Here is a 22,366-nt window from a genome sequence, read left to right on the forward strand (position 1 = left end):
CTAGGGCACTGTGCGATTGCGGATCTGCGAATGCTGTGTCCGACTCACAGGCATGAGCAGAAACTCGGAGAGTGCCGGCAACTGGGCGCTGGCATCGCGTGCAGTTTTGTCCGGGAGTCGGTGCGAAACATGCCCCGACAGGCCAGCACCTCGCACACGCAGAGCCCTGGATGAAGAGCGCAGCTGAGCAAGCCGCGTTGCGCCGCTGCTGATTGGCAGGTTTTATCTCCGTTTGGAGCCGTTGCTAGCTTGCCTCTTGACCTCACCATTTTTCAAGTCTCCGAGGCATATCAACCTCGCTTCCCCGGAGCGTCGTAACATGACAAAGTCCCGAGTCTTTGATTCCCTATGGCGCCAACCTGTCTCTGCCCATTCTGACCTCCTGCTCCTGACCAATACTTCCACCCCGTAATACTCTCACCGTAGAACCAACCCTTTCGCTTTGATTTTGTTCTTACGACGCCCGAGCCCCGCCCGAGGAGCTGTCGTTAAGCGCAATGTCCGGATCCGGGACCTCGTCTTTCAACGAGAAAGAGGTAGACTGGCGTATCCAGGATCAGGAAGCTGCCGCAGTGGATTCTAAGCAATACGAATCCATCGTCAACAAACCTTTAGAGACGGCAAAGGTCGAAAAGGACCTGGAGGCACATGTCGACAAACAGAGCGTCAGAGGAGGCCGACTGCTCTCCAGGCTCCACAGCGCGCAGAGCGGTGCATCTGAGTGGAGCAGCGAGCTGTCCGATACGAAAAGTTCTGCCAGCGGGAGAAAGAAATGGTACAAGAGAATGAACCCGCTGAAATGGGGCAACAAACCACCGGTTCCGGAGACCAGACTTCCATCGCGGGAGTATAGTGCCGGCTTCTTCAGCCGACTTACTTTCCAGTGGATGGCCCCGCTCATGACAGTATGTATGTTGCGCACACGTGGTGATGCGAGAGCTGATACACGGATGCCCATAGGTTGGTTACAAGCGACCGCTCGAGAAAAACGACCTTTGGACCGTAAACCCAGATCGAAGCGCAGATGTGATGGTGGAACGGCTCCAAGCATCATTCAAGAGACGGAGAGAAGCAGGCGAAGAAAAACTCCTTTTGGGTGCACTCTTTGATACTTTCAAATGGGAGTTCATTATAGGTGGTGCTTGCCAGCTCTTTGCGAGCATCATTCAATCCGTTGCACCGTTCGTCTTGCGATACTTGATCAGCTTCGCACTCAAGGCCTATATTGCCCAACATAATGGCGGACCTGCACCTCCGATTGGGGAAGGAATTGGCCTGGTCATTGGCATCACGGCAATGCAATTCTTCCAAAGCATGGCAACAAATCATTTCATGTATAGAGGAATGATGATTGGCGGTGAGGCAAGAGCTGTGCTTATATCCGTGATCTTCGACAAGGCCATGAAACTCTCCGGACGCGCGAAAGCTGGTGGCAAGGCGGTACTGGAAAAGCCACCTCCCGATGTAAAAGCGGGAAGCGAAGCAGAAAGAAGGTGGTACCACAAGATGCTCAAGAAAAAGCAAGGAAAACTCGCGCAAGGCCCGCAGGGAGTTTCAGGTGACGGCCAAGGCTGGGCCAACGGCCGGATCATCAATCTGATGTCTACAGACACCTACCGCGTAGACCAGGCCAGCGGCTTCTTTCACATGATCTGGTGTTCCCCCATTGCGATTCTCATCACGGTTGCTTTGCTTCTCATAAATTTGACGTACAGCGCGCTTCCCGGTATTGGTCTTCTTATCGTCACTATGCCGTTGCTTGGGCGTGCTGTACGCTCCCTTTTCCGGCGGAGAATGGCCATCAACAAGATCACGGACCAGCGAGTCAGCCTGACGCAAGAGATCTTGCAGGCCGTGCGATTCGTCAAATATTTCGGATGGGAAACTAGCTTCCTCGAGCGAGTGGACGCTATCAGAAGAAAAGAGATCAAGGGCATACAGATCCTGCTTGCTATTCGGAACGGCATCATGGCCGTTGGCATGTCGATGCCTGTGTTCGCTTCTATGCTCGCTTTCATCACATACTCGTACGTCCTGCTCTTACAGTTCATTTGTCAAGCTGTGTCCTGCTGGAGAATCAATTCCAAGTTAACACCGAACAGCCTCACCGACCATGGCCTCAACCCTGCGCGGATCTTCTCTTCGCTTGCTCTTTTTAACTCTCTCCGTATCCCGCTCAATTTTCTTCCTCTTGTGATCGGGCAAGTCATTGATGCAAATGCGTCTGTCAAGCGCATTCAGGTACGTTCGTTGCAGCTCTTGGGAAGAAGTCGAGCATCAACGACACTGATATCCATGTGCGCTGATTATGCTAACGCTTATTTAGGAATTTTTGCTGGCGGAAGAAGCCCAAGAGGATACAGAGTGGAACTACGACGCGAAAGAAGCTGTTGTGATCAAGGACGCAGACTTTACCTGGGAGCGCCACCCCACGCGTGAAGATGAAGATGGTCCCCCTGGAAAGGGGGCGCCTGGCAAGAAGATTAAGGAGAACAAAGATAAGCGCAAGAGCGTACAGTCTACAGCGAGCAGCGGTAGTGGCTCCGCAACTAATTCGGTACGTAACGATGGGACTGTCTTGAATCCAAGGATCCGAACTTTCAGTACAATTGAGCCCTGTGTAACGCATACGGGACAACGCAGAGTCCTGATACCCATACCCTGGCAACACCGTTGTGGATAACCCCCCCCCCCCCCCCGGCGCGGGTCCCCAACACAATTCTCACCTGGCTTACTCGAACTGACGAGGGATATAGGCAGAAAAAGCCGGAGAAGAGGATCTTCCTTTCCAATTGAAGGAGCTCAATCTTTCGATCGGACGGAAGGAACTGATCGCTGTTATCGGTGGCGTAGGCTCTGGCAAGAGCTCTTTTCTGGCAGCTTTAGCAGGCGACATGCGACGGACGAAGGGCGAAGTCATGATTGGAGCATCCCGTGCCTTCTGTCCACAATATGCCTGGATTCAAAATGCGACTGTCCGCGAGAACATCGTTTTTGGGAAAGACTTTCGGCAGGATTGGTATAACAAAGTTGTCGACGCATGTGCCTTGCGACCAGATCTTGACATGCTTCCCAACCACGACAAAACCGAAATTGGTGAACGCGGGATTACCGTATCTGGTGGCCAAAAGCAGCGCATGAACATCGCGCGTGCCATCTATTTTGATGCAGATATCGTCTTGATGGATGATCCATTATCTGCGGTGGACGCGCACGTCGGAAGACATATCATGGATAACGCTATCTGCGGCCTTCTTCAAGATAAGTGCCGCATCCTGGCTACCCACCAACTTCATGTGCTCGATCGATGCGATAGGATTGTATGGATCGAGGAAGGTCGAATCCAGGCAGTGGACACGTTTCCCAACCTCATGGCCAACAACAGGGATTTTCGACAGTTGATGACCATGACTGCTACTGAAGAGACCAAGGACGAGCAGGAACATGCGATTGAGGACGAAATCGAAGACGAGAAGAAAATGGCCCAGAAAAAAAAGAAGAAGAAGCCTGCAGCGCTGATGCAGGAGGAAGACCGCGCTACCAAAGCCGTGGACTGGGACGTCTGGCTAGCCTACCTTCGAGCAGGAGGTGGCTTGTGGGTTGGCCCAATTGTGGTAGCGCTCCTCATACTGTCACAGGGCGCGAACATAGCGACGAGCTTGTGGTTGTCCTGGTGGACGTCTAACAAGTTCGGCTATAGCGAAGGCGCATACGTAAGTACTGGCCGCTTGGTCGATGATTTTCTGCTGACTGAATTAGATCGGAGTTTATGCTGCACTGGGTGCCTCTCAAGCTTTATTGATGTTTGCATTTTCGATAGCGGTCTCTGTGTTTGGTACTGAGGCAGGCAAAGTCATGCTGCACCGCGCCATTCATCGCGTTCTGAGAGCCCCGATGTCTTTTTTCGACACCACCCCTCTCGGACGTATCACCAATCGATTCTCCAAGGACATCGATGTCATGGATAATACACTTACCGATGCGATCCGCATGTACTTCATGACTCTCGCCATGATCATTTCGGTTTTTATCCTCATCATCTCATACTACTATTACTACGCCATAGCTCTGGGTCCTCTCTTCCTAGTCTTCATGTTCTCTGCTGCATACTATCGAGCCTCGGCCCGCGAGGTCAAGCGTCACGAATCCGTCCTTCGCAGCAACGTCTTCGCTCGCTTCAGTGAGGCTGTCATGGGCACGTCCACAATCCGTGCATATGGTTTGGAACATCAATTCTCGCGGTCAGTCCGCGCTGCAATTGACGACATGAACAGCGCATACTATCTTACGTTTGCAAACCAGCGCTGGCTTAGCGTTCGTCTCGACGTTATTGGCATTTTACTTGTCTTCACCACCGGCATCTTGGTTGTTACCTCCCGATTCTCTGTTAATCCTAGCATTGCAGGGCTTGTACTTTCATACATTCTCACCATTGTACAGATGATTCAGTTCACGGTACGTCAGCTCGCAGAGGTTGAGAACAACATGAATGCGACGGAGCGAATTCACCACTACGGCACCATGCTGGAAGAGGAGGCTCCGCTCAAAATGGGTGAGGTCAGGAAGACGTGGCCAGAACATGGCGAGATTGTGTTCCAGAACGTCGAGATGCGTTATCGAGACGGCCTACCGTTGGTGCTCAAAGGCCTCGACATGCACGTTGCAGCGGGCGAGCGCATCGGCGTGGTTGGACGTACCGGGGCTGGCAAGTCCAGCATCATGAGCACCTTGTTTCGCCTCACAGAGTTGTCGGGAGGGTCCATCATCATCGATGGAGTCGACATCAGCACAATCGGTCTCCACGACTTACGCTCCAAACTCGCCATCATCCCTCAAGACCCGACGCTTTTCAAAGGCACCATCAGGTCCAACCTCGATCCATTCAACGAGCACAGCGATCTTGCGCTGTGGGGCGCGCTTCGGCAAGCGGACTTGGTCTCCAACGAGGCTACCTTGGACGACAAATCGGGGCGCATCCATCTCGACTCGATTGTCGAGGAGGAAGGGCTTAACTTCTCGCTTGGGCAGCGCCAGCTCATGGCGTTGGCGCGGGCGCTGGTGCGGGGCTCGCAAATCATAGTGTGCGACGAGGCGACGTCGTCGGTCGACTTTGAGACGGATCAGAAGATCCAGAAGACGATTGTCGACAGGTTCCGTGGCAAAACGCTGCTGTGCATCGCGCATCGTTTGAAGACGATTATTGGGTACGACCGCATCTGCGTCATGGACGCGGGCACCATTGCGGAACTTGACAAGCCGATTCATTTGTACGACCGGGGAGGCATCTTCAAGAGCATGTGTGATCGGAGCGGGATCCGGAGAGAAGACTTCTTCACGGCCTAGTTGATGGCCGAGCGTGGATAGAACAGGAGATGGACGGGGACTGTGGCATATCGCATTGCGGAGATTCTACGCTGCTGTATGATGATGCTTAATAGCGCGCGGTGCCAGGGTATAGATTGGGAGCATTGCATGACGGGCGTTTATGTTAGTAGCGGCGTGCAGAAGGGCCGAGCGGGCATGGGCCAGTACACACGGGTAGATTCTATACAAACATGGCTTGTGGACACTGGGCATGTGGGGTGCAACGAGCGAGCGCTGCACACCGGAGGCACAGTACACGCAGCAGCAACCCACGGCAAGCGCAGGTGACGGGCGTCGAGAGGTGTGTCCATGACGAGGACGCTGGTACACGCACGAGTGGCTGCGCTCTGGCGTGTGCGCTTCCCGGCGGCCGCTCGCTGGGCCAGCCAAGGGCGTCCAGGCGCGTGCCGCTTGGAGAGGCTTCAGGAGGCTTGCACTTGGACGCAACGGGGCAGCTGGGCCGCGCGGGCAGGTTGGGCGAGGCGGCGGGCAGGGCGCTGCAAAACAGACTGGCTGGCCAGAGCAGTGCGAGGACGCGCTTGGGCGAGCAAGCTGCGGCCGACGGCCTGGGAGTGGGCTTTCGTCGAGGCGCCGGTGCAGCGTGGGCCGCGACGTCGCTGGGGACGTGGGTGCGCGCGCGGACGGGCGAGCCAAGCAGCGGCGGCTCTCCATGCGCGAGGAGGATCGCCGCCTAGACCGCAAGCATATATTCACCCCTTCCCTTCTCTTCGTGCCCACGGCCTCGCCTGCCGCTGCACCGCCGGCACTGCACCCACTGCACTGCACTGCACCGCGCTGCCAGTCCGCTCCCTGCCCGCCGGCCTTGCGTCCCGTCGCTCGTTTGCTCGTTTGCTCGTTTGCTCGTTTGCTCGTTTGCTCGTTTGCTCGCTCGCTCGCTCGCGCCCTGCCTGTAGCTGCTTGCTGGCCCAACGGCTCTGGCCAACGCTCCTCCCCCCTCTGCCCCCGAGCTGCTGCTGCCCGCGCCCGCCGATCGCGCCTGCCCACGTCGTCCACATCCGCTGGCCTCGCAAACACGCCCCCCGCCCGACACGCAGCCCGCCCGCACCGCAATGGCAGCAAACACGCAGCACCCCGTGACCTTCGGCGCTACCGTCGCAGGCCTGGACGCGCCCCAGCAGACGCTCCGCTCTCCGCCCTCCGCCGACTCCACCATGTCAGCCACGGCCGACGAGAAAGACACGGGCCTCGACTCGTCCAACCCCTTCTCCGCCTTCTACAAGCACCCAGACGCCCGCCGCTCCATGGACGCCCCTCCCCAGAGCAAGACGCTCCTCGACGTCAACGTCTACGACCGCGACCTGGAGTCCGGCGTCCCTCTTTCCGCCGCCACGACGCAGCAGCCCAAGGTGTCGGTCGACGGACGCGTCAAGGAGTGCACAATGTGGCCGTCACGCCAGGCCATCATGGAGAAGAAGAAGCTCAGCCAGCGCGCAAAAGGCTGCAGCTTCTTCCACAGTCTGAGCAACAAGCAGAGGCTTTGGGCTAAGATCGTCATTGCTTTATTTCTTGTCGCTGCTGCCGCTGGCACTGGTGTGGGCATCTCCAAGGCCGTGGGCGGTGGTGTCTGGAAAAAGCCTGGCGAGCACGGCCCAATCCAGTAGCGCGAGGCTCTCCAGAGAAGCTCCCCAGGTCAGTTACATCACAGCCCCACCAATGCCAAAGACTGACCGACTAGGCATAGCATCTTGCCCTGCCCCACCAACTGCACGCCTGACACCATGGCCGCTCCAGTATTCATGGTACATCACAAGGACGTCCTCGCACAAACAGATACTGTTAGCTGGTCTATAACCCACTGGCTTGCTCTACGCACGTACATGCACCCGCGAAACGGATGGAGCATGTCGATAGCTGCGCGAGCACCCGTCGACTTCTCCTTCCGTACTCGCATTACCACCGAAACATTTGATCAGCGCCTTAGCATCGCCCACCGTTCTAGGCTTTCATCACTTGCACCCGATTCAACAAGATACCCATCTTTTCGAAACGAACGGCGGCCCACAGCTTCTCAGTCACGATTTCCTCCATTCCCGCACATCTAGACCATTGTTTGATATCCCTTTTGCTACTGTAACGACTGGTTCTCACAGTTGTTCGGTCAATGTAAATACTTGTTCCCCTGTTTCTGTCTTTTCTGTTAAGTGAGTCCGTGCTGGATGTCTAATTGACGGCGTATATATGGATAGTTGGTCGTGCGCTTCTGCACGGGCAGTGTTGCACAGGCTGAGTTGTTACCTCGATCGACAGTGCAACCCACGTGTATTGTTCATTCGAAGGGATGATTATATTAGCTAGGAATCGAAGTTGCCCTTTGCTGGGCCGGCTCAGCTCGTCTTGTTAGCCCAAGTGAATTTACATTGTGTGAAGCGGGCGAATCCCGAATTGTATCCCTCCAATTCTCGTATGGCGGCAGCCTCTGCTGGACGAAGGTCACATCTGCTGCAATCATCATGTCGAGCATGATCCTTCCAATCGGAACAGCAGTGGAAACGAGTCCAGGCCCGACGTCAACCCAAGATCACACCTAAAATGCAAAGCTCAAGAGGGTCCACTGATGCAGTTGCACAAAAGTACAAGTCAATTGAGCCCCATTGTGAGGGCCAAGAAATATTGTCATGTCATACCACCCTGCAAAGGCGCAACGTTGCTGGTGGACGATCTAGCAAACTACATGCGTATCGAAAAACATCACCTCGAACGTTGTATGCCTAGTCTCCCATCCTCTTCGCCGCCATCTTCTTCTTTTTCAACCCTTGCTTCACCCGTTCCACTTTCCTCTCCGTCTTCGTCTCGTACCGAAATTTAATCTTCTTCTTCTTCGGCTTGTTGCTCTTCGGCCGTTCCTTTGTCCACACCCTTTTCTCCTTCGACTCTACCTCTTCCGCTTCCTCCTTCCCGCCCCGCCTCTCGAACCCGTGTTTGGATATGCCGACGCTTTCGATGGTGACTGTTGTGTACTTGTCCTCGTCGATGAACTCCTCCTCCTCGTTGATATCCATGGCAGAAGGGATAGGCGCCGGGGGCTCTACGATGCCGTTCCATTCCTCATTCGTCGAGTCTTCATCTTCTTCGCCAGCTTCACTGAGATCGCCGTTCGCTTGCCTGACTAACCGGTTGACCTCTTCCACGTGTTTCTCCAAGTCCTCCTTGCGCTGCTTGCGTACCTGTACCCAAGGTATCAGCTCAATTCGACACAACTGTCGTGACGACGGCAGCCTCCAAAGCGGGCCAGGGAATCAGTCAGGTATGCCAGCGTACCTCGGCGCGGAATCGCAGCTTCTCTGCCCGTTCCTTCTTGGCATTCTCCTCCTCGGCGAGCTTTTGGCGCGCAAGCTTGCGCTTGTGGAATCCGGTCAAATATTCTTCGCGGGCGGCAGGATCGAAGGAGATTTCTGGGATGGCGGCGATTTTGCGCTTCTTGGAGGGAGGTGCCATGGCAGGGGCTATGTGCTGCAAGTACAGGATTTGAAGGTTCGAGTGGGAGAAACTGGCAAAGGTACGGTGGTGGAGATGTCTGTTTAGCTAGAAGGTAGTGAAGGCTCAAAGTTTCGGTGGAGATTTGGCGCGCGGATCTGTTTGCGGAAGGTTTAGCCGAACACGCAGCCAATCGTGGCTAGAGTGTGGCGCACAAAGCTTCTTCCGCCTTACCTCTTACATGGCACATGGATGCAAGCATTGGGATGTGGGACGTTGGTCACACTCTTGACGGATTTGTTTGTAGTGTTTTTTTCTTCTAAGGTATCCGTTTTTACGCTTCGCCTATGGAATCCGAGCCTAAGAGCTTCCTCCTCCAAGGCAGGGATTCAAGATGGTCCTTCGCCCTTTCCGTTATACACAATGCTGTATCAACGTTTTGCAGCCCAGCCTCACCGAACATGGAGAGCACCATCAAGCCTAAGAACGAGTGTTGGGGGTCTGGATGGTCACCCGGCAGCTTGCCGAACCCGCCTACGAGGTGCTGCGTTCTGTCAAGGAGCCAGCGCCGAATCGGCTTCGGATCTATGATATCTAGATGCCCCAGAAGTTTGAGTGGTGCACATACCCAATATGCGTAGCAAGTGTCTCCGATCTTATTCTCCCTCCCGTTCATGCCTACCCATTTTATTTCAGCATGCACGGGCGGTTGTCTTTCAAACGACAACTTGCCACGCATCGACGGATAGTTATGAAGTTTCATGAAGGAGTGGGAGTCATCGCATGTTGCTGCTGAGTCAGTCTCGTCCGAGTACGTTTCCGCGGCATCCTCTTCGTCTATAGTCAGAGTTTGTCGCGAGGCAAGCCAATGCAAGGTCATGGGTAAATTTCTGAGACCTCGCTGCCGACCATCTGGATTCTTTGTCGGGAGACGATCAAGGAAGAAGAGTGCGCTGATTGCACAGCTCGTGAACCCACCGTGGGCTTCGTGATATGGTGCTTCGGACAAGCCTCCGTCGTAAGATTCGGCGGCCTGAACGCAGCGCACGAATGCGTCGACGTCGATGTCAGGCACCCCATCCACCGGGCCCTCGAGGTTGCCGCGGAGCATCCATCTGACAGCCGCAACCATGAAGCCAAACCGCGAGTCGTTCCCGCCTTCTACACGGTCCTGCTCACCCAGCGTCTCCCCAAATCCGCCGTCCGGGCGTTGCAGCTTAGTCAGCCATTGCAATATTTCTCGTCTCTTGACGTTCTCCAAGCCGTCACCCAGGGTGATGAGGATCAGAAGAGCGAAGAAGGTGCCCGCGACGTGGAACGGGTCCCAGATCTGGTTCTTTGGGGTCCGCGCGGCGCCCAGGTCTGTAGCCGGTGCGGGCCTGAAGCCGCCCTCTGGCAGCTGGCAGCTGTACACCCAGTCTATATAGCCGGCACGTTCCTCGCGGGAGAGTGCTGCTGGCAGATCACCCAAGATGTCGAGGGCAGAGAGGATGAAGGCGGCCAGAGTCATGCGGTTGCAGTCATTGCCCGTGTACTGGCGGGGGAGAAACGTCTTGAGGTTGCGGCGCCAGTAGCGGGTGTGCGCGGCGTAGTTGAGCCTGCTCTCTTCGGCGTCGCGGGTGAGGCCCGGGGCCATGGTGGGCGGCGTCCTTGGCCGGGCCCGGAGTGGCTCTCTGGAGGAATGGCCGGGGCTTAGGCGGCGCGCGTGTGCGGATTTGGCAGAGGCTGAGGCTGGCGGACGGAGGGCGGAAGAGCAGAGGACTCGGGCGCGCTGCCGTGGGCGTGCCTAAAGCAGCGAGGTGGACGTGGTCAGGGCAGGCTACGGCCAGCGGCGACAGGGCAGAGCCACGTTGGTGACATAAGACGTGCCTCGCCAGCCGCCGCCGCCAAGCGCGCGCCCCAGCAGGGATGCCGCCCGTTTGACCACTATTCTCAGCTGCTCCCGCGCGACGACGACGACACTCCCCTGACGAGCAATTCTCCTATTCTCCGCGACTTCGCTGCGCGGCCCTGCCTTCACTGCGACGCTCCTCCCCACCGCGGCGCGAGCTGCACCACTACCACGACCACTGCCACTACCACGACCACCGTCGCCAGCGCCAGCACCAGCACCAGCACCAGCACCAGCACCCGTCTACTCTCACCTCCACGCTCGCTCCCGCGCGGCACGACTGTCCACGACACGACCGTCCACGACCTGCTTCTTGTGCATCTAGCGCGGCGTTTTGCGGCCCTTTGTTTGTTTGAGATACCCTCACCATGGCGTCGGGATTCGCGGGCTCGTTCTGGTCGAGCGACTACGCGGGCGGTGCGTTCCACGCCCCAGCAAGCAGCCCGTTTTGCAGGCACCTACTGACTGACGTCGACAGGGCTGGGAGTTCTCTTTGGAAAGCTGCAGCAGGGTGTGCAGGAGAACCAGCAGATCCTCACCGTCGCGCGCATGCGGGCCGATGCCGAGGAGGTCTACGGCAACAGCCTCGCCAGCATCACGCCCGCGACGGAGCGCGTGAGCGGCGGCTTCAGCAGGGACGAGGGCGCGAGCGTGCGCAAGGTGAGCCGATGCATTGCCCCGCCGCCAGCAAGCACACTCACCGCCTGTAGGCCTACGAGGGTGTGCGGACCGAGATGGAGACGGCCGCCGCGAACCACCGCAAGATTGGCTCCAACATCCGCGAGCTTGTCGTTAGTCCCTTCAGCCGCTGGTGCGAGGCCCACGCTGCCCGCGTGCAGAACTCGCAGGACGACCTGCAGTCGCGCATCAAGCTGCACGACCGCCAGGCCGAGGCGGTGCGCAAGTTCCGGTCGCAATACTACAACAAGTGCCGCCTGGTCGAGGACCTCGAAGAAGAGGACAAGCTGGCATTCCAGGACCCGCAGAGCGAGGCTGCCCAGAGCCCTAAGGTGAAGGTGCCCACCATCAAGATGTCCGAGCCTGAGGACGACGAGGAAGAGCCCATCGACCTTGGTGACGAGACGTACCAGCCCGATCAGGTCAAGAAGATCCTCTCGCACATGCTGGACCACATCAAGCTGGGCGAGGTTAAGGTTCCCATCCTGGGTACCTACCAGAACTGCTCCAACGGCGCCGACATCACCGACTACATCCAGAAGCACATGGCGGCTACCAGCACCAGCTACGCTGAGCGCATCGGTCAAGACTTGGTCAACAACGGCTTCCTTCGACTCGTCGGCAATGTCGGCAACACGTTCGCAAACAGCTCCAGGATGAGCTATCAATGGAAGCCCAAGGTCTTCCAAATTACCGGTGTGCCTGAGAAGAAACAGCCGTTGGCTCGTGCAGCGACCAACCTATCCACGGACAGCTTTACCGTAGACTCCCCAGTAGGCACCGTGCAGGAGTACCTTTCTGGCTGGAATCCGCTCAACAATCAGTATCCAAACGAGACACCCTCGGACAGGCTTCGCCGAGAAGCTCGAGAGGCTGATGATCGCTACAAACAGTCAGTGAAGAAACTTGACTCTCTCCGCTGCAACCTCGAAGAAGCCATGATCGATCACCTGAAGTTCATGGAGCGGTGCGAACTGGACCGATTGAAGGCGATCAAGGCAGTCATTCTGGACTTCTCTGGCGCTGTTAGTAATGTTATCCCGAGCTTGCAGAGCACTGTCGACAAGATGATGCTATTCCAGGAGACTGTTCAGCCCCTAGGTGACCTAAGGTACATGTTGGAGAATTACAGAACTGGTCCTTTCGTTCCCAAAGTTACCACTTACGAGAACTACTACAATTCCGTTGATGGTATGGAAAGGCACGCCGTTCCGGCGAGATGACACGCTAACAGTTCACAGAGCAAACGTTCGGTGTAGACTTGGAGGCACGGGCACGGTCGGACCGAAAGCGGGTGCCCATTATCGTGACGACAATACTCACTTTTCTTGACAACCATTACCCCGATCTCGAGGGCGATGAGGCTCGTCGTGGTATTTGGCTTGTGGACGTTCCTCTAGCCCAAACACATAACCTCCGCGCATCCATTAACACCGGAAAAATATTTCCTCAAGAGGTCTTGGAGAAATACGATATACCCATTGTCGCTAATGTCCTGAAGCTGTACCTGCTTGAACTGCCTGGTGAGCTTCTTCCAACGCACAACCTGGAAAGTGTACGCTAATCATTGTAGATTCTCTGGTGTCGTCTCACGTATACGAGATTGTGAAGACCATTTACAGCACAACGGCTGCAGAAACCTCGGAGGAAACCCGAATCAATGTGATCCAGTCGACTCTCGGACAATTGCGTCTTGCCAACATTGCCACTCTCGACGCCATTTGCACCCACTTCACACGTCTCATCGAGCTAACATCGGCCGACGAAACTTATGTTACCGCCCTTGCGAATGCCCTCGCCCCTTGCATCCTACGTCCACGACAGGAGTCTAGCTTGACCATGAATGAACGCTACAGCTACCGCCTCATCCGCGACCTCTTCGCCCACAAAGACGCCATCTTTGGAGAATTGAAGCGTGCGAGTTCCCTGACGCATTCATCCTCAGGCGCCCAGCGTCCCCGCGCCATCTCTACTGATGAGAGCAACAGACGCGCCAACTACGAGGAACGTCACCGCGCCATAGCTGCCCAGCGCTCACCCAGAGCCACTTCACCTGCTCCAGGACCTCGTGGAGGATCACACCGCCGCGACCGTAGTCAGACTAGGTTCCCGGTCAACACATCCTCGCCAACCGAGACTCGCCGAGGGACGCGAAATTCGCTCGAGGTGCCAGGAAGCGTGGACAACAGCCCTGTAAACGAGCCGAGCGATGCCAACGACACGGCGGAAGCCGCCACAGCTGCGCCCACAGAGCATCCGGCTCCTTCAAGCACTCGGGTGCCCCTCCCCAGGAAGCACGCCGGCAGTCTGGCGCGGAGTAACAGGGACTCCACAGGTAGTTTGAGAGCCGTGGCCAGCGAGGATGCAGCGCCCAGAGGTGTACAGCTGGAAGATAAGCCGATGGATGACTAGTGGTGATGCTCGGCACATCGACTGCAGATGACGGCCTTTTGCTGTTTCTCAATCCGATAACACAACCCGTGTAGGTGTTTGGAGGGGGAGAACGTGGCATGATGGATGCGCTTGTTTCTCGCGGGGAGAGAGGCTTGATAGAGTGGACGTGCAGTGTACCATAGGTAGTATGTACTGGTTAGGGGTTCAGTGCCTTTGCTCATGTAGGAATTGGATGTGACCATGAGTACACGTTGCCTAACGTCGAATGTTTGTAACCATCAATACATGTTACAAGCCACTACGTCTGCTTGGTCAAACGCATGCTTCTCTGTTCACAAGCCAACAATGTACGACACCTGAAGGCAACATGGACCCAGTCGCTCTTGACTGGCCTGCAGTATTTGACTTTGAATGAGACAATGTATTTCCACGCTTAGAGACAGTTTGATACGAGCAGCCTGAGCTCATCCGCCGTTCCTAGGACGACACCAAGATATGCAGGGAAAAGGGGGTAGTAACAGCATCCTCTACTTTCCTCGGTCAAACAGCCATACTGACCGAACATGCGGTGCATGCAATTCAGTAATTGACTGCACGACACGTCAACAACCTCGAAGGACAAGGAGGGCCGCGAGATCAGATGTTACCAAGCTCGGCGGCGAACTCATCCAGGTCCTTCTTGGTGTCGGCGTATTTCTTGGCCATCTCCTCGTACTTTGTTTCCCATTGATCGCGGGCCTGCTCGAGGGCTTGCACTTTGCGTTCGAAGTGGCCGGATTTGACGTCGGTCTGGCGGAGCCTGTGCGGCGTCAGCAGGTGAGAGTGGCACCGTCGTCCACGCAGCCCCCGACACGGGGGCTGGGCATGCACAGCGAGGGCGCGGGCGCTTACTTCTCGTTGAGCTCGCGGATGGTCCTGTCGGATTCCTCAGCCTCTTCCTCAAGCACCTGGATCTTGCGCTGCATGGCTTCGACCTGGGAGCTCGCCGCGGCGCCGCCCGTGGCCTCGTCCTTGTAGGTCTTGACTGACGATTCGAGCTTCTCGACCTCGGCCTCGAGGACTTGGTTCTTGTGCGTGAGCGATGTGATCTCCTGCTCCTTCTGCGTGTTCTCCGTCTCGAGTGTCTTGAGCTTGGCCTTGTACTCCTCGGCCTTGGAGGCGCTCTCGTCGGCCTCGATGCGGAGGGCATTCATGCGCTGCACGGGGCGAGTTAGCTACAGCGCGGGTGCAGGCGGTGGCCGCGGCAGGCGCGGAGGGAGCCATGGTGGGGTAGCGGGAGCACTTGCCTGCTTGATCTGGTCCATGGCGGCGGTGTGTGGGCGGGCTGGCTGGGGCGAGCGGCGGGGTGCGGGCTGCAGCAGAGGGCGAGGGCGAGGGCGTCGAGGGCGAGGGCGGGGTGGGCGAGAGGCGCGGCGAGCGAGGCGGTTTGGGAGCAGAGGGGGAGAGTTGCCTGTGTCTCGCCCTGATAAATGCGCGGTGCGAGGGGCGCTAGCGCGGCAGCAGCTGGAGCACGCAGGGGTCGCCCGTCGCCAGGCGCAGCCAAGCACGGCAGAGCCCTGGCAACCGCGAGTAAACACGCAAACAGGCGCGCACCGCTGCCCGCCTTCGCCGCCGCCTCGCCTCCGCCTCCGCCGCACCCCTCGCTCCATGTGACGCGCCATGGACATGCTCGCCGCAAAGGACCAGGAGAACTTTGTGCACGGCCTGCAGACGGCCGCCGCGAGCAAGCCGCTCAACGCGGGCCTCAAGGGCCTCGCCGCCAAAACACCCGCAACCAGGGCCCCGAAGACGCCCTTCAAGCTCCCGCTCAACGACGAGAATGCCGTTGCACGCGGCGGCAAGTCGCTGCTGCAGACCAAGGGCACGGCGAAGGAGCAGCACGGCAAGCTGGACAGCAATGCCTTCGTCACGCCCGCCGGTACGCCGCAAGCCCTGCGAATCTCGGGCACCAAACTGACGCACGACGCAGGCCCGCGCACCCGCGCACCGCTGGGCATGAAGACGACCAACGCGAAAGCCAGAGCCTTCCAGACCCCCGCGCTCCTCTCCGGCTCTGCAAAGACGCAGAAAGCCAGCCCTCGCCTCCGCCGCCCCAAAGTCAAGGTCCAGCCTGACGTCCAGCATGCCGACGAGCACGGCGTGCCCGAGGTTGAGTACATGCCCCCAAAGGAGGTTCCGCTGCCGGATGACATGGACGACTACCTCCCGCGTGACTGGAAGATCCCCAAGTTAGAGAACGGTGGAGTTGATGACGTCTACCACAACCCCCTGGAGGACGACGGCCGCACCAAACTCCAACGTCAGTTCGAAGAAACGTTGGAGCGTGACATTCGGAAGCGCGACGAGAAGTTCGACCGGATTCTCGACCAGCAGATAGAGAAGAACCACGTCGACGCTGCAAGACACTTTGGCGTGGCGCTGCCGAAGCAGATTGTGCCGAAACCTACACTCACCGCAGGAGAACATCTGAGACAAGGGCCGACGGGGCCATCGACCCTGAAGGCAAGGTCTGCTGCTGCTTCGCTATCCTCATCGCGTAGACCCGTCTATGCTGCCCCCACAACAGCAATCAAGTCCCGCCTCCCAAGTAAGCAAGTTGCCGACAAGAAGTCCATCATTAACTCCTCTACCGCGCGCCATGCCGCAGCCGTAGCGGCCTCCAAAAGCACCATCGGCTACGCCCAAGGGCGCGAGAATGCGATGAGCAGACTTCAGCCTCGAAAGCCTCTCTCCAACGTTATGAGGACCGCACCTTTCTCCGTCACTACTAAGCGCACGACTACGCTACCCTCGACGCACAATCGCAACACTAGCACCTCGTCGGCCACTGGCAAATCGCGTAGGGCCTTCTCTCGCTCAAGCTCCACGTCGACAAACGCTACGCTTGTCGCGCCACCACGAGACGCATCAACCTACTGCACGGCCGAAGAGATCGAGCGAGAGCTGGAGCTCATGCTGCTTCGGGACGACGACAATGATGATGAAGAATCGTGGGCACATAGTTTCAGTAACCTGCTAGGTGGTGGCGATCCGTTCGATGAGGATGTGAATGACTTCCAGTTCCAGCTGCCGGAAGACATGTAAACACGATTGGACCATCAGGGCTGTGGCGCGGATGGAATCGGTGCATGTGCTTGTGCCAGCGCAATTTGAAACAATCCCCACCAGCTGACGGGCGTTTGGCGTACTTTTATTGATGTTCAAGCAACTCTTTTGTAAATCTACCTACGGACCATCAGCGCCAGAAGACGCCAATCCGTCTCACAGCCGGCACTACGTGCCGTCGAGAACCATGATATCGGACGACGTTCAGCTCTTCCTGGGCTGATCGATATGCACTACATGATACCAAATTTTTTGTTCTGCCTGCTCTGCTCGATGCTGCCATGCCTCTCCTTCCTTTTTCAGTACGATGAGCCTGTCCTTCAAGACCACGTATAACCAGAAACCTGTCAGATGAAGAATCCAATAAGTTGACCCATTGCTGTGGGCTCCTACTCATGGTGCGTTGATCCTCGCCCCAAGTTGCGATCAGCGACACTTCGAGTGCAGAGTTCAAAGCGAGCGATCCAATCCATCCAACGCCGTAGGCCACCATGCTCCCGAAGTAGAAATCAAGATGGAGTCAATTGCGCAAAGCTAATGCAAATGTTTCGTGAATCGATGCTCAAGGGACGACAGACGCGTCTCTGTGGCAATTAAGTGGGTGGTATATGTTCATGAAGCACCATTGGGTATGATGTCGTGGGCTTGCGCAAAGTTAGATGATATTCGTGCAGAGCTTGTTGATCTAGTCCTCTTCAACGGGGTATAGGTTCGTGTTGAGAATCTTGTTCATAGTGAACATGTGGACACTGTCCTGCTTGAAAACGGCGCGCATGGCATCGTCACAGCGGATCTGGCGCTTGTCGGCAGGGTCCTGAAGGTCGCGAGCTTTGACGTACTCCCAGATCTTTTTGACGGTTTGCGGTCTTGAGAGCTGAAAGGATGGGTTAGTCTGGAACGAGGGGAAACCCACTTGTTTTCTTGGGGCGGAGACATACCTGGGTTTCACCGAGAAGTTCCTGCAGGGCTGCAGAAAGGTTCATGGGCTTCTGTGAGACGGTCAGATGCGAGGCACGTCGCATGGCTGGACAAGACGTACGTGGAAACCTCCCGTCCGCTTAGGGGATTTCTTTTCGCCCCCACTTCCCGAAGCAATGTCACTATCGTCGTCGTCCTTGACCTTAGTCGCGCTCTTCTTCTTCTCTTTCTTTTTCTTCTGCACGGGAGCCCTCTTCTTGGTGTTGCCACCCCTGGTCGACCTCGCCCGTGACGCCATGTTCTCCTCGGCCTGGAGTCTGGCCGCATATGCAGCGTCGTCGTCCTCGGTGCTTCTGTGCTTCTTCTGCTTCTTCTTGGGCGGAGAATCGTCAAGCTCCGAGAGGGCCGAATCGTCGTCGGGGGTGCGCTTGCTTGCGTGCCCATTCGTGGGTGCCTCGACGCTGGGAACGGGCTCCTCGGGCTCGGGGCCGCCGTTCTGTTCCGCGTTGAACTTGTCGAAGCGCGCCATGATGAGGCTGGTTACGGCTTGCTGTGCCCATATGGTCAGCGCCAGTGCGGCCATCCGATGCATCTGCGCATACCTTCTCGCCGGAGATGTCATGGCCCAGACGCTCCTGCAGGCCCTTCCGTATACGTTTGGCCGAGATGGTGTTCAGGTCGGCCTCCTCGAGGATGCTGTCAATGATGGCCGAGTACTGTTCCGCGATATCGGGCGGGAGCTCTGCGGGCACACGATCAGCACGGCGGCCCTTGGCCTGGTCGAGCGGGCGGGCTCACCGGACATGGCGAAGACTCGCAGGGTTGTCAGCGACGCGTTGCAAGCGCGTCCGGAGGGTGACGGCGGCGGGCGCACCGTTTCGCGCGGGGGCTGTGGCCGCGGCGGTGCGGATGGCAGACGCGGGGCGGCGAGCGGGGCTTCTCACACGAAGCTGCTGGCCCGGCTGGCTTGGAGTCGGACGCAGATGCACACACTGGCAGAGCCGCGAGGAGGGTGTGGTCGTGGACTAGGCCGGCTTGAGACGGTCGTAGTCCTGTAGCGGGGCGGGCCTCGGCAGCGGCCCGTCGAAGAAAATCGGCGGGGGGCTTTGCGAGCGTGCGTGGACCTGATTTTGACCGCAGGGCCGGCCGGGTGTTTGTGGGTGCGCGACGCCTGGGAACAGCTCCGTCGTCTGCGTGAAGTGAGAGCCCAGGCACGCAGCAGTGGAGGTCCAGTGCAGCAGCTCCAGCCGCGCCCTACCAGGGTTGCGCAGCCTCGCAGCCGACCCCAGCCACCCTCCAGCCCACCAAGCGAGACAACAGGCCATCACTACACTCGCCCTCCGCGAAATCGCTCGTCTGGCGCCAGTGCCAGCACGGGACAGAAACCTTGCGAAGTCGAAGCGTGCACGCACATGGATGGGCCTACAGCCCCGTGTATTCAAGTACCGTCTACATAGCCAAGCAGCCAACGCCGTACATCTGCTTCTCCACAGCGCCCTTGATTTGGTACCAGTCAGCCCTGCGCTCCGCATACTCGTACACTTCCTCGGCCCTGAATATCCCGTGGTATCGGTCCGTGTCCGCAATAATTGTCGCAATCTCCTTTGCATGGTTGGGATCAATTAGGTAGATCTGCGAGAGTTCTCTGAGCGCAGCAAAGTACTGTGTGATGGACTTGTTCCGAAGCGAGACAATGTACGTATTGTATGCATTCATGTCGCTAGCCTACATTAGTCACGTCGCAAACGTTCAGTCTGCGAGCTTACCTAATAAGCTTGATTGCGCCGTCCACACTGACCCTCTGCCGCTTCAGGTGCTTGCACAGGGCAGTGAACAGGCGCAACCCAACCTCCTGGTTGAAGACATCCAGCACTGTCTTGTCCGTGCTGCCAACCAGCATGTTGGTGTGCGACGACACAACCTCGACTATCTTCCTGGCCGTATAGCTAGGACCAATGTCGAGCACCTGCACTGATCCGTTGGGTCCCACAGGAGGATTGAAATCGGTCGGTAATTGCGTGGTGCCACAGAGATACTCCACCTCGTCCATGAGGACATCGATGCCCTTATTAAGCCCTGCAGCGACCCGCTCGTCAAGCATTTGTTCAAATCTCTTCTTTTCCTTGCAGGCGGCACTCAAGAAGTCGTCTTGATCCGTAAGCTTCGCAGCAACAAGTTCTTGCAAGTAAAAAACGTCAATCATTTGCTGGATCAGATCCCCAACGTTGACAAGCTCGAGGAAAGCAACGAGAGGCGCTACTCCTTCTTTGCTGTGATCCACAACTTCCCGGGGCTTATAGTCGGACAGATGGCTGACAGCTTTGTCAAATCCTGGCTTCATGTGCCGTCCGCCTAGGATCTGCAGCATCTTGATAAATATGCTCTCGCACTGTTCCTTCGCTTCTTCACCTGACTGCCCACCAAGTCGCACAAACCGTGCAGCTCTCTCCAAGCTCGCTTTCGCTGTATGCGTCAAGTTTAGCGCAACCTCGATGCTAAACAGACTACGAATACCCTCCAGTCTCGAATTCATGATAGCAGCTTTTGCTGCCAGTTCAGAAGTCGGTGCTTCAGGACGAGGTGACGCGGAGCGTTCCGGATTCGGGGTCGTCGATCCCGACGCCGGATCAAGGGTTTGACCATTGACGGCAACGGCATTGGTTGCAGGTTTGGGGGCCCCAGAGCTGCCGAATGTGGGGAGAACGTTGACAGGCGCCATCACTACCTTCTTGAATGATGTTAAAAAATCGCGTTTCGCGGCTTGGCGGCTGACATTCGACATGAGAAAAGACTCTGCAGTCTGTTCCTCTTCCGTCAACCGCTTTTCCCAAGCTTCTACCTCTGCTTCTGATTGGCGTTTGAAAAAGTCCAACTCTTCTTGCAAATACAGATCCACATGTTGCTCGAAACACCGAGATATCATGAGCATAACGTTGTCCGAGAAGTCGGACTTTGATCCTTTCGTGGCCGTAAGAGACATGGCTAACTGGAGCGCCTGGTCGAAGACCCCGGCCACAGCTTTAAGGTAAATTTCAACGCTGACGTCGTGAGCCTCATCAAACAACGACGTGACATATTCGGCGACCACGTCTTCTACAATGCGCTCTAAGAAGGGCTCAAAGACGTCTACCGACGCTGGGAACACCCGATCGATAATGGCAGCTTCTTCATTCAAAGCGATAGCAAGGCCTCTGAAAAAGTCGTGTGAGGGTTGGAGAGAGATTTGGCCGGGCCCAGCGAGCCGTAGACAATCGGCAGGATTCCCGAGCTTTTCTTTGTCCAGCATGATAGGGTGGTTGTGAATGAAGGAATCGATGCCAGCCGTGCCCCCGTTCAATGCGACCAGGACCTGTGCATATTTCTTCATGCGACCATCAAAATCGCGCGCTTCGGATCCTTGCTCAAATTCTCGCAGAACAGCATTTTCGAAGATGCCCATCATTGTGTCTAATTTCTCTTCGCGCCGGTTCCAGCCTTGTGCAAAATCGCTCTTGGCGAAGACCTTGAGTTGTGCTAGCATGTGAGCTTGCTGCTCAGGATCCCGATACGTGCGAAAGAGCACCGGGTCAGAGTGGCTTTTTGACCTTGCGAGGTCAAAGTAGTACGGTGCCAGCGCGCCGTAGACTTTGCCATACTCGTGCCGTGCCATACCTCTTGTCGAGCGCACGCGAGAGAGCACCTTCAGAGCCAGGCTTGGTTCCGTCGTGTATGCTGGGGCGGGCTGGGACGCACCGCCTGGCGACAGTGTCGTGTCATCGAAGCCTTTGTCTAGCGTGCTCGCCCGGGGGCGCACTCTTTGTTCGAGCGACTTGCGCTGCAGTTCCTCTTCCAGGCCGGCATCGAAGAGCGTAGTGCTGACCTTGCGGTGCACGCCTCCTCCGGATGGGCTGTCTACTGCGGCTTGTGGCGGCAAGCCCGGTCGGCGGGCCTCGCTGGCCTTCTGCGCGTCGGCCTTCCTGCGCATGGCTTCGTCGAACCGCTGGCGCGCTTCAGGCTCGTTCCAGCAGCCCATGCTCTTGAGGCGCTGTATCCAGCGCGTGTCGTCGTAGACCATCTCCTGCATGCGCCGCGACGTCTGCGCGAACCGGAACATGTCGGCGACGGGCAGGTAGTCGAGGATCGTGTTGATGAGCTCTGCGCGGGTCAGCTGCAGCTTGCGGTGGGCATCTGGGAGGAATACCCGCCGGCAAGACGGCCTTTGAGTCGGCGACCAGCTGCGTGGTGCGCAGCGAGCTGAGGACGTTCTGCTGCCCCGCGGGCACCGCGCGCTTGAAGTTGGACCTGGCCGCCATCGCATGCGACGGGCGTGCGGGGGTGTCTTGCGAATGGAACGGAATGCACGTCACTGATGGAGTGTCATCGCAGTCCGTGGTCGAGTCGCGCGTCTCGTGCTCGAGGCGGCCTTTGGTCAATTGATGGTTGCGCGGCTGCTGCAAGGTAGGAGGGATGACGCCTGGCGCGAAGCGAGACCATGTACACACTGCACACGAACTACGCGGCCCACTCTTCTAACATCTTCTCCACTCGGGCCGCAACTGGACACACACATACTGTCTACAGCGGGCCCGGCTCGCCTCCAAG

General features: G+C 57.3%; 9 protein-coding genes across 9 annotated transcripts; 4 read left to right on the plus strand and 5 right to left on the minus strand.

The window, feature by feature from the left end:
- The first annotated feature begins 383 nt into the window (after positions 1-383).
- Positions 384-5,413, plus strand: CC84DRAFT_421577 (ABC multidrug transporter-like protein). Its single transcript, XM_018186162.1, has 6 exons — positions 384-905; positions 961-2,027; positions 2,103-2,241; positions 2,327-2,557; positions 2,757-3,713; positions 3,760-5,413. Exons 1-6 carry the CDS (start codon positions 498-500, stop codon positions 5,341-5,343), a joined length of 4,386 nt encoding a protein of 1,461 aa, XP_018029083.1. The 5' UTR covers positions 384-497; the 3' UTR covers positions 5,344-5,413.
- Positions 5,414-6,434: 1,021 nt separating this feature from the next.
- On the plus strand, positions 6,435-6,986 carry CC84DRAFT_1158246 (uncharacterized protein; the record flags this gene model as incomplete). Its single annotated transcript, XM_018177043.1, has 1 exon — positions 6,435-6,986. One exon carries the CDS (start codon positions 6,435-6,437, stop codon positions 6,984-6,986), a length of 552 nt encoding a protein of 183 aa, XP_018029084.1.
- Positions 6,987-7,982: 996 nt separating this feature from the next.
- Positions 7,983-8,916, minus strand: CC84DRAFT_1169879 (uncharacterized protein). The gene is made up of 2 exons (XM_018179777.1): positions 8,644-8,916; positions 7,983-8,549 (listed from the first exon to the last, which is right to left on the minus strand). Exons 1-2 carry the CDS (start codon positions 8,818-8,820, stop codon positions 8,094-8,096), a joined length of 633 nt encoding a protein of 210 aa, XP_018029085.1. The 5' UTR covers positions 8,821-8,916; the 3' UTR covers positions 7,983-8,093.
- A 166-nt stretch (positions 8,917-9,082) lies between these two features.
- On the minus strand, positions 9,083-10,625 carry CC84DRAFT_1169880 (geranylgeranyl transferase-like protein type i beta subunit). Its single transcript, XM_018179778.1, has one exon. The coding sequence runs from the start codon at positions 10,433-10,435 to the stop codon at positions 9,134-9,136; it is 1,302 nt and encodes a 433-aa protein (XP_018029086.1). The 5' UTR covers positions 10,436-10,625; the 3' UTR covers positions 9,083-9,133.
- Positions 10,626-10,699: 74 nt separating this feature from the next.
- Positions 10,700-14,170, plus strand: CC84DRAFT_1169881 (Rho-GTPase-activating protein 8). Its single transcript, XM_018179779.1, has 5 exons — positions 10,700-11,107; positions 11,169-11,350; positions 11,401-12,559; positions 12,610-12,891; positions 12,942-14,170. Exons 1-5 carry the CDS (start codon positions 11,059-11,061, stop codon positions 13,778-13,780), a joined length of 2,511 nt encoding a protein of 836 aa, XP_018029087.1. The 5' UTR covers positions 10,700-11,058; the 3' UTR covers positions 13,781-14,170.
- Positions 14,171-14,398: 228 nt separating this feature from the next.
- On the minus strand, positions 14,399-15,066 carry CC84DRAFT_1191625 (tropomyosin; the record flags this gene model as incomplete). The annotated part of the gene is made up of 3 exons (XM_018181196.1): positions 14,399-14,561; positions 14,654-14,958; positions 15,049-15,066. The coding sequence occupies 3 exons, from the start codon at positions 15,064-15,066 to the stop codon at positions 14,399-14,401; spliced, it is 486 nt and encodes a 161-aa protein (XP_018029088.1).
- Positions 15,067-15,293: 227 nt separating this feature from the next.
- Positions 15,294-17,224, plus strand: CC84DRAFT_1132158 (uncharacterized protein). Its single transcript, XM_018175928.1, has 2 exons — positions 15,294-15,680; positions 15,732-17,224. The coding sequence occupies exons 1-2, from the start codon at positions 15,422-15,424 to the stop codon at positions 16,844-16,846; spliced, it is 1,374 nt and encodes a 457-aa protein (XP_018029089.1). The 5' UTR covers positions 15,294-15,421; the 3' UTR covers positions 16,847-17,224.
- Positions 17,225-17,552: 328 nt separating this feature from the next.
- Positions 17,553-18,534, minus strand: CC84DRAFT_1105666 (SWIB-domain-containing protein; the record flags this gene model as incomplete). Its single annotated transcript, XM_018175107.1, has 4 exons — positions 17,553-17,741; positions 17,806-17,856; positions 17,907-18,335; positions 18,388-18,534. Coding segments are annotated over 4 exons (816 nt in total), but the record flags the coding sequence as incomplete, so codon positions are not given.
- Positions 18,535-19,189: 655 nt separating this feature from the next.
- CC84DRAFT_1264724 (secretion pathway protein Sls2/Rcy1) lies at positions 19,190-22,222 on the minus strand. Its single transcript, XM_018185330.1, has 3 exons — positions 21,966-22,222; positions 19,552-21,919; positions 19,190-19,505 (listed from the first exon to the last, which is right to left on the minus strand). The coding sequence occupies exons 1-3, from the start codon at positions 22,075-22,077 to the stop codon at positions 19,235-19,237; spliced, it is 2,751 nt and encodes a 916-aa protein (XP_018029091.1). The 5' UTR covers positions 22,078-22,222; the 3' UTR covers positions 19,190-19,234.
- Between the last annotated feature and the right edge of the window lie 144 nt (positions 22,223-22,366).

This window comes from Paraphaeosphaeria sporulosa, assembly GCF_001642045.1.
Source record: "Paraphaeosphaeria sporulosa strain AP3s5-JAC2a unplaced genomic scaffold CC84scaffold_17, whole genome shotgun sequence".
Lineage (NCBI taxonomy): Eukaryota > Fungi > Ascomycota > Dothideomycetes > Pleosporales > Didymosphaeriaceae > Paraphaeosphaeria > Paraphaeosphaeria sporulosa.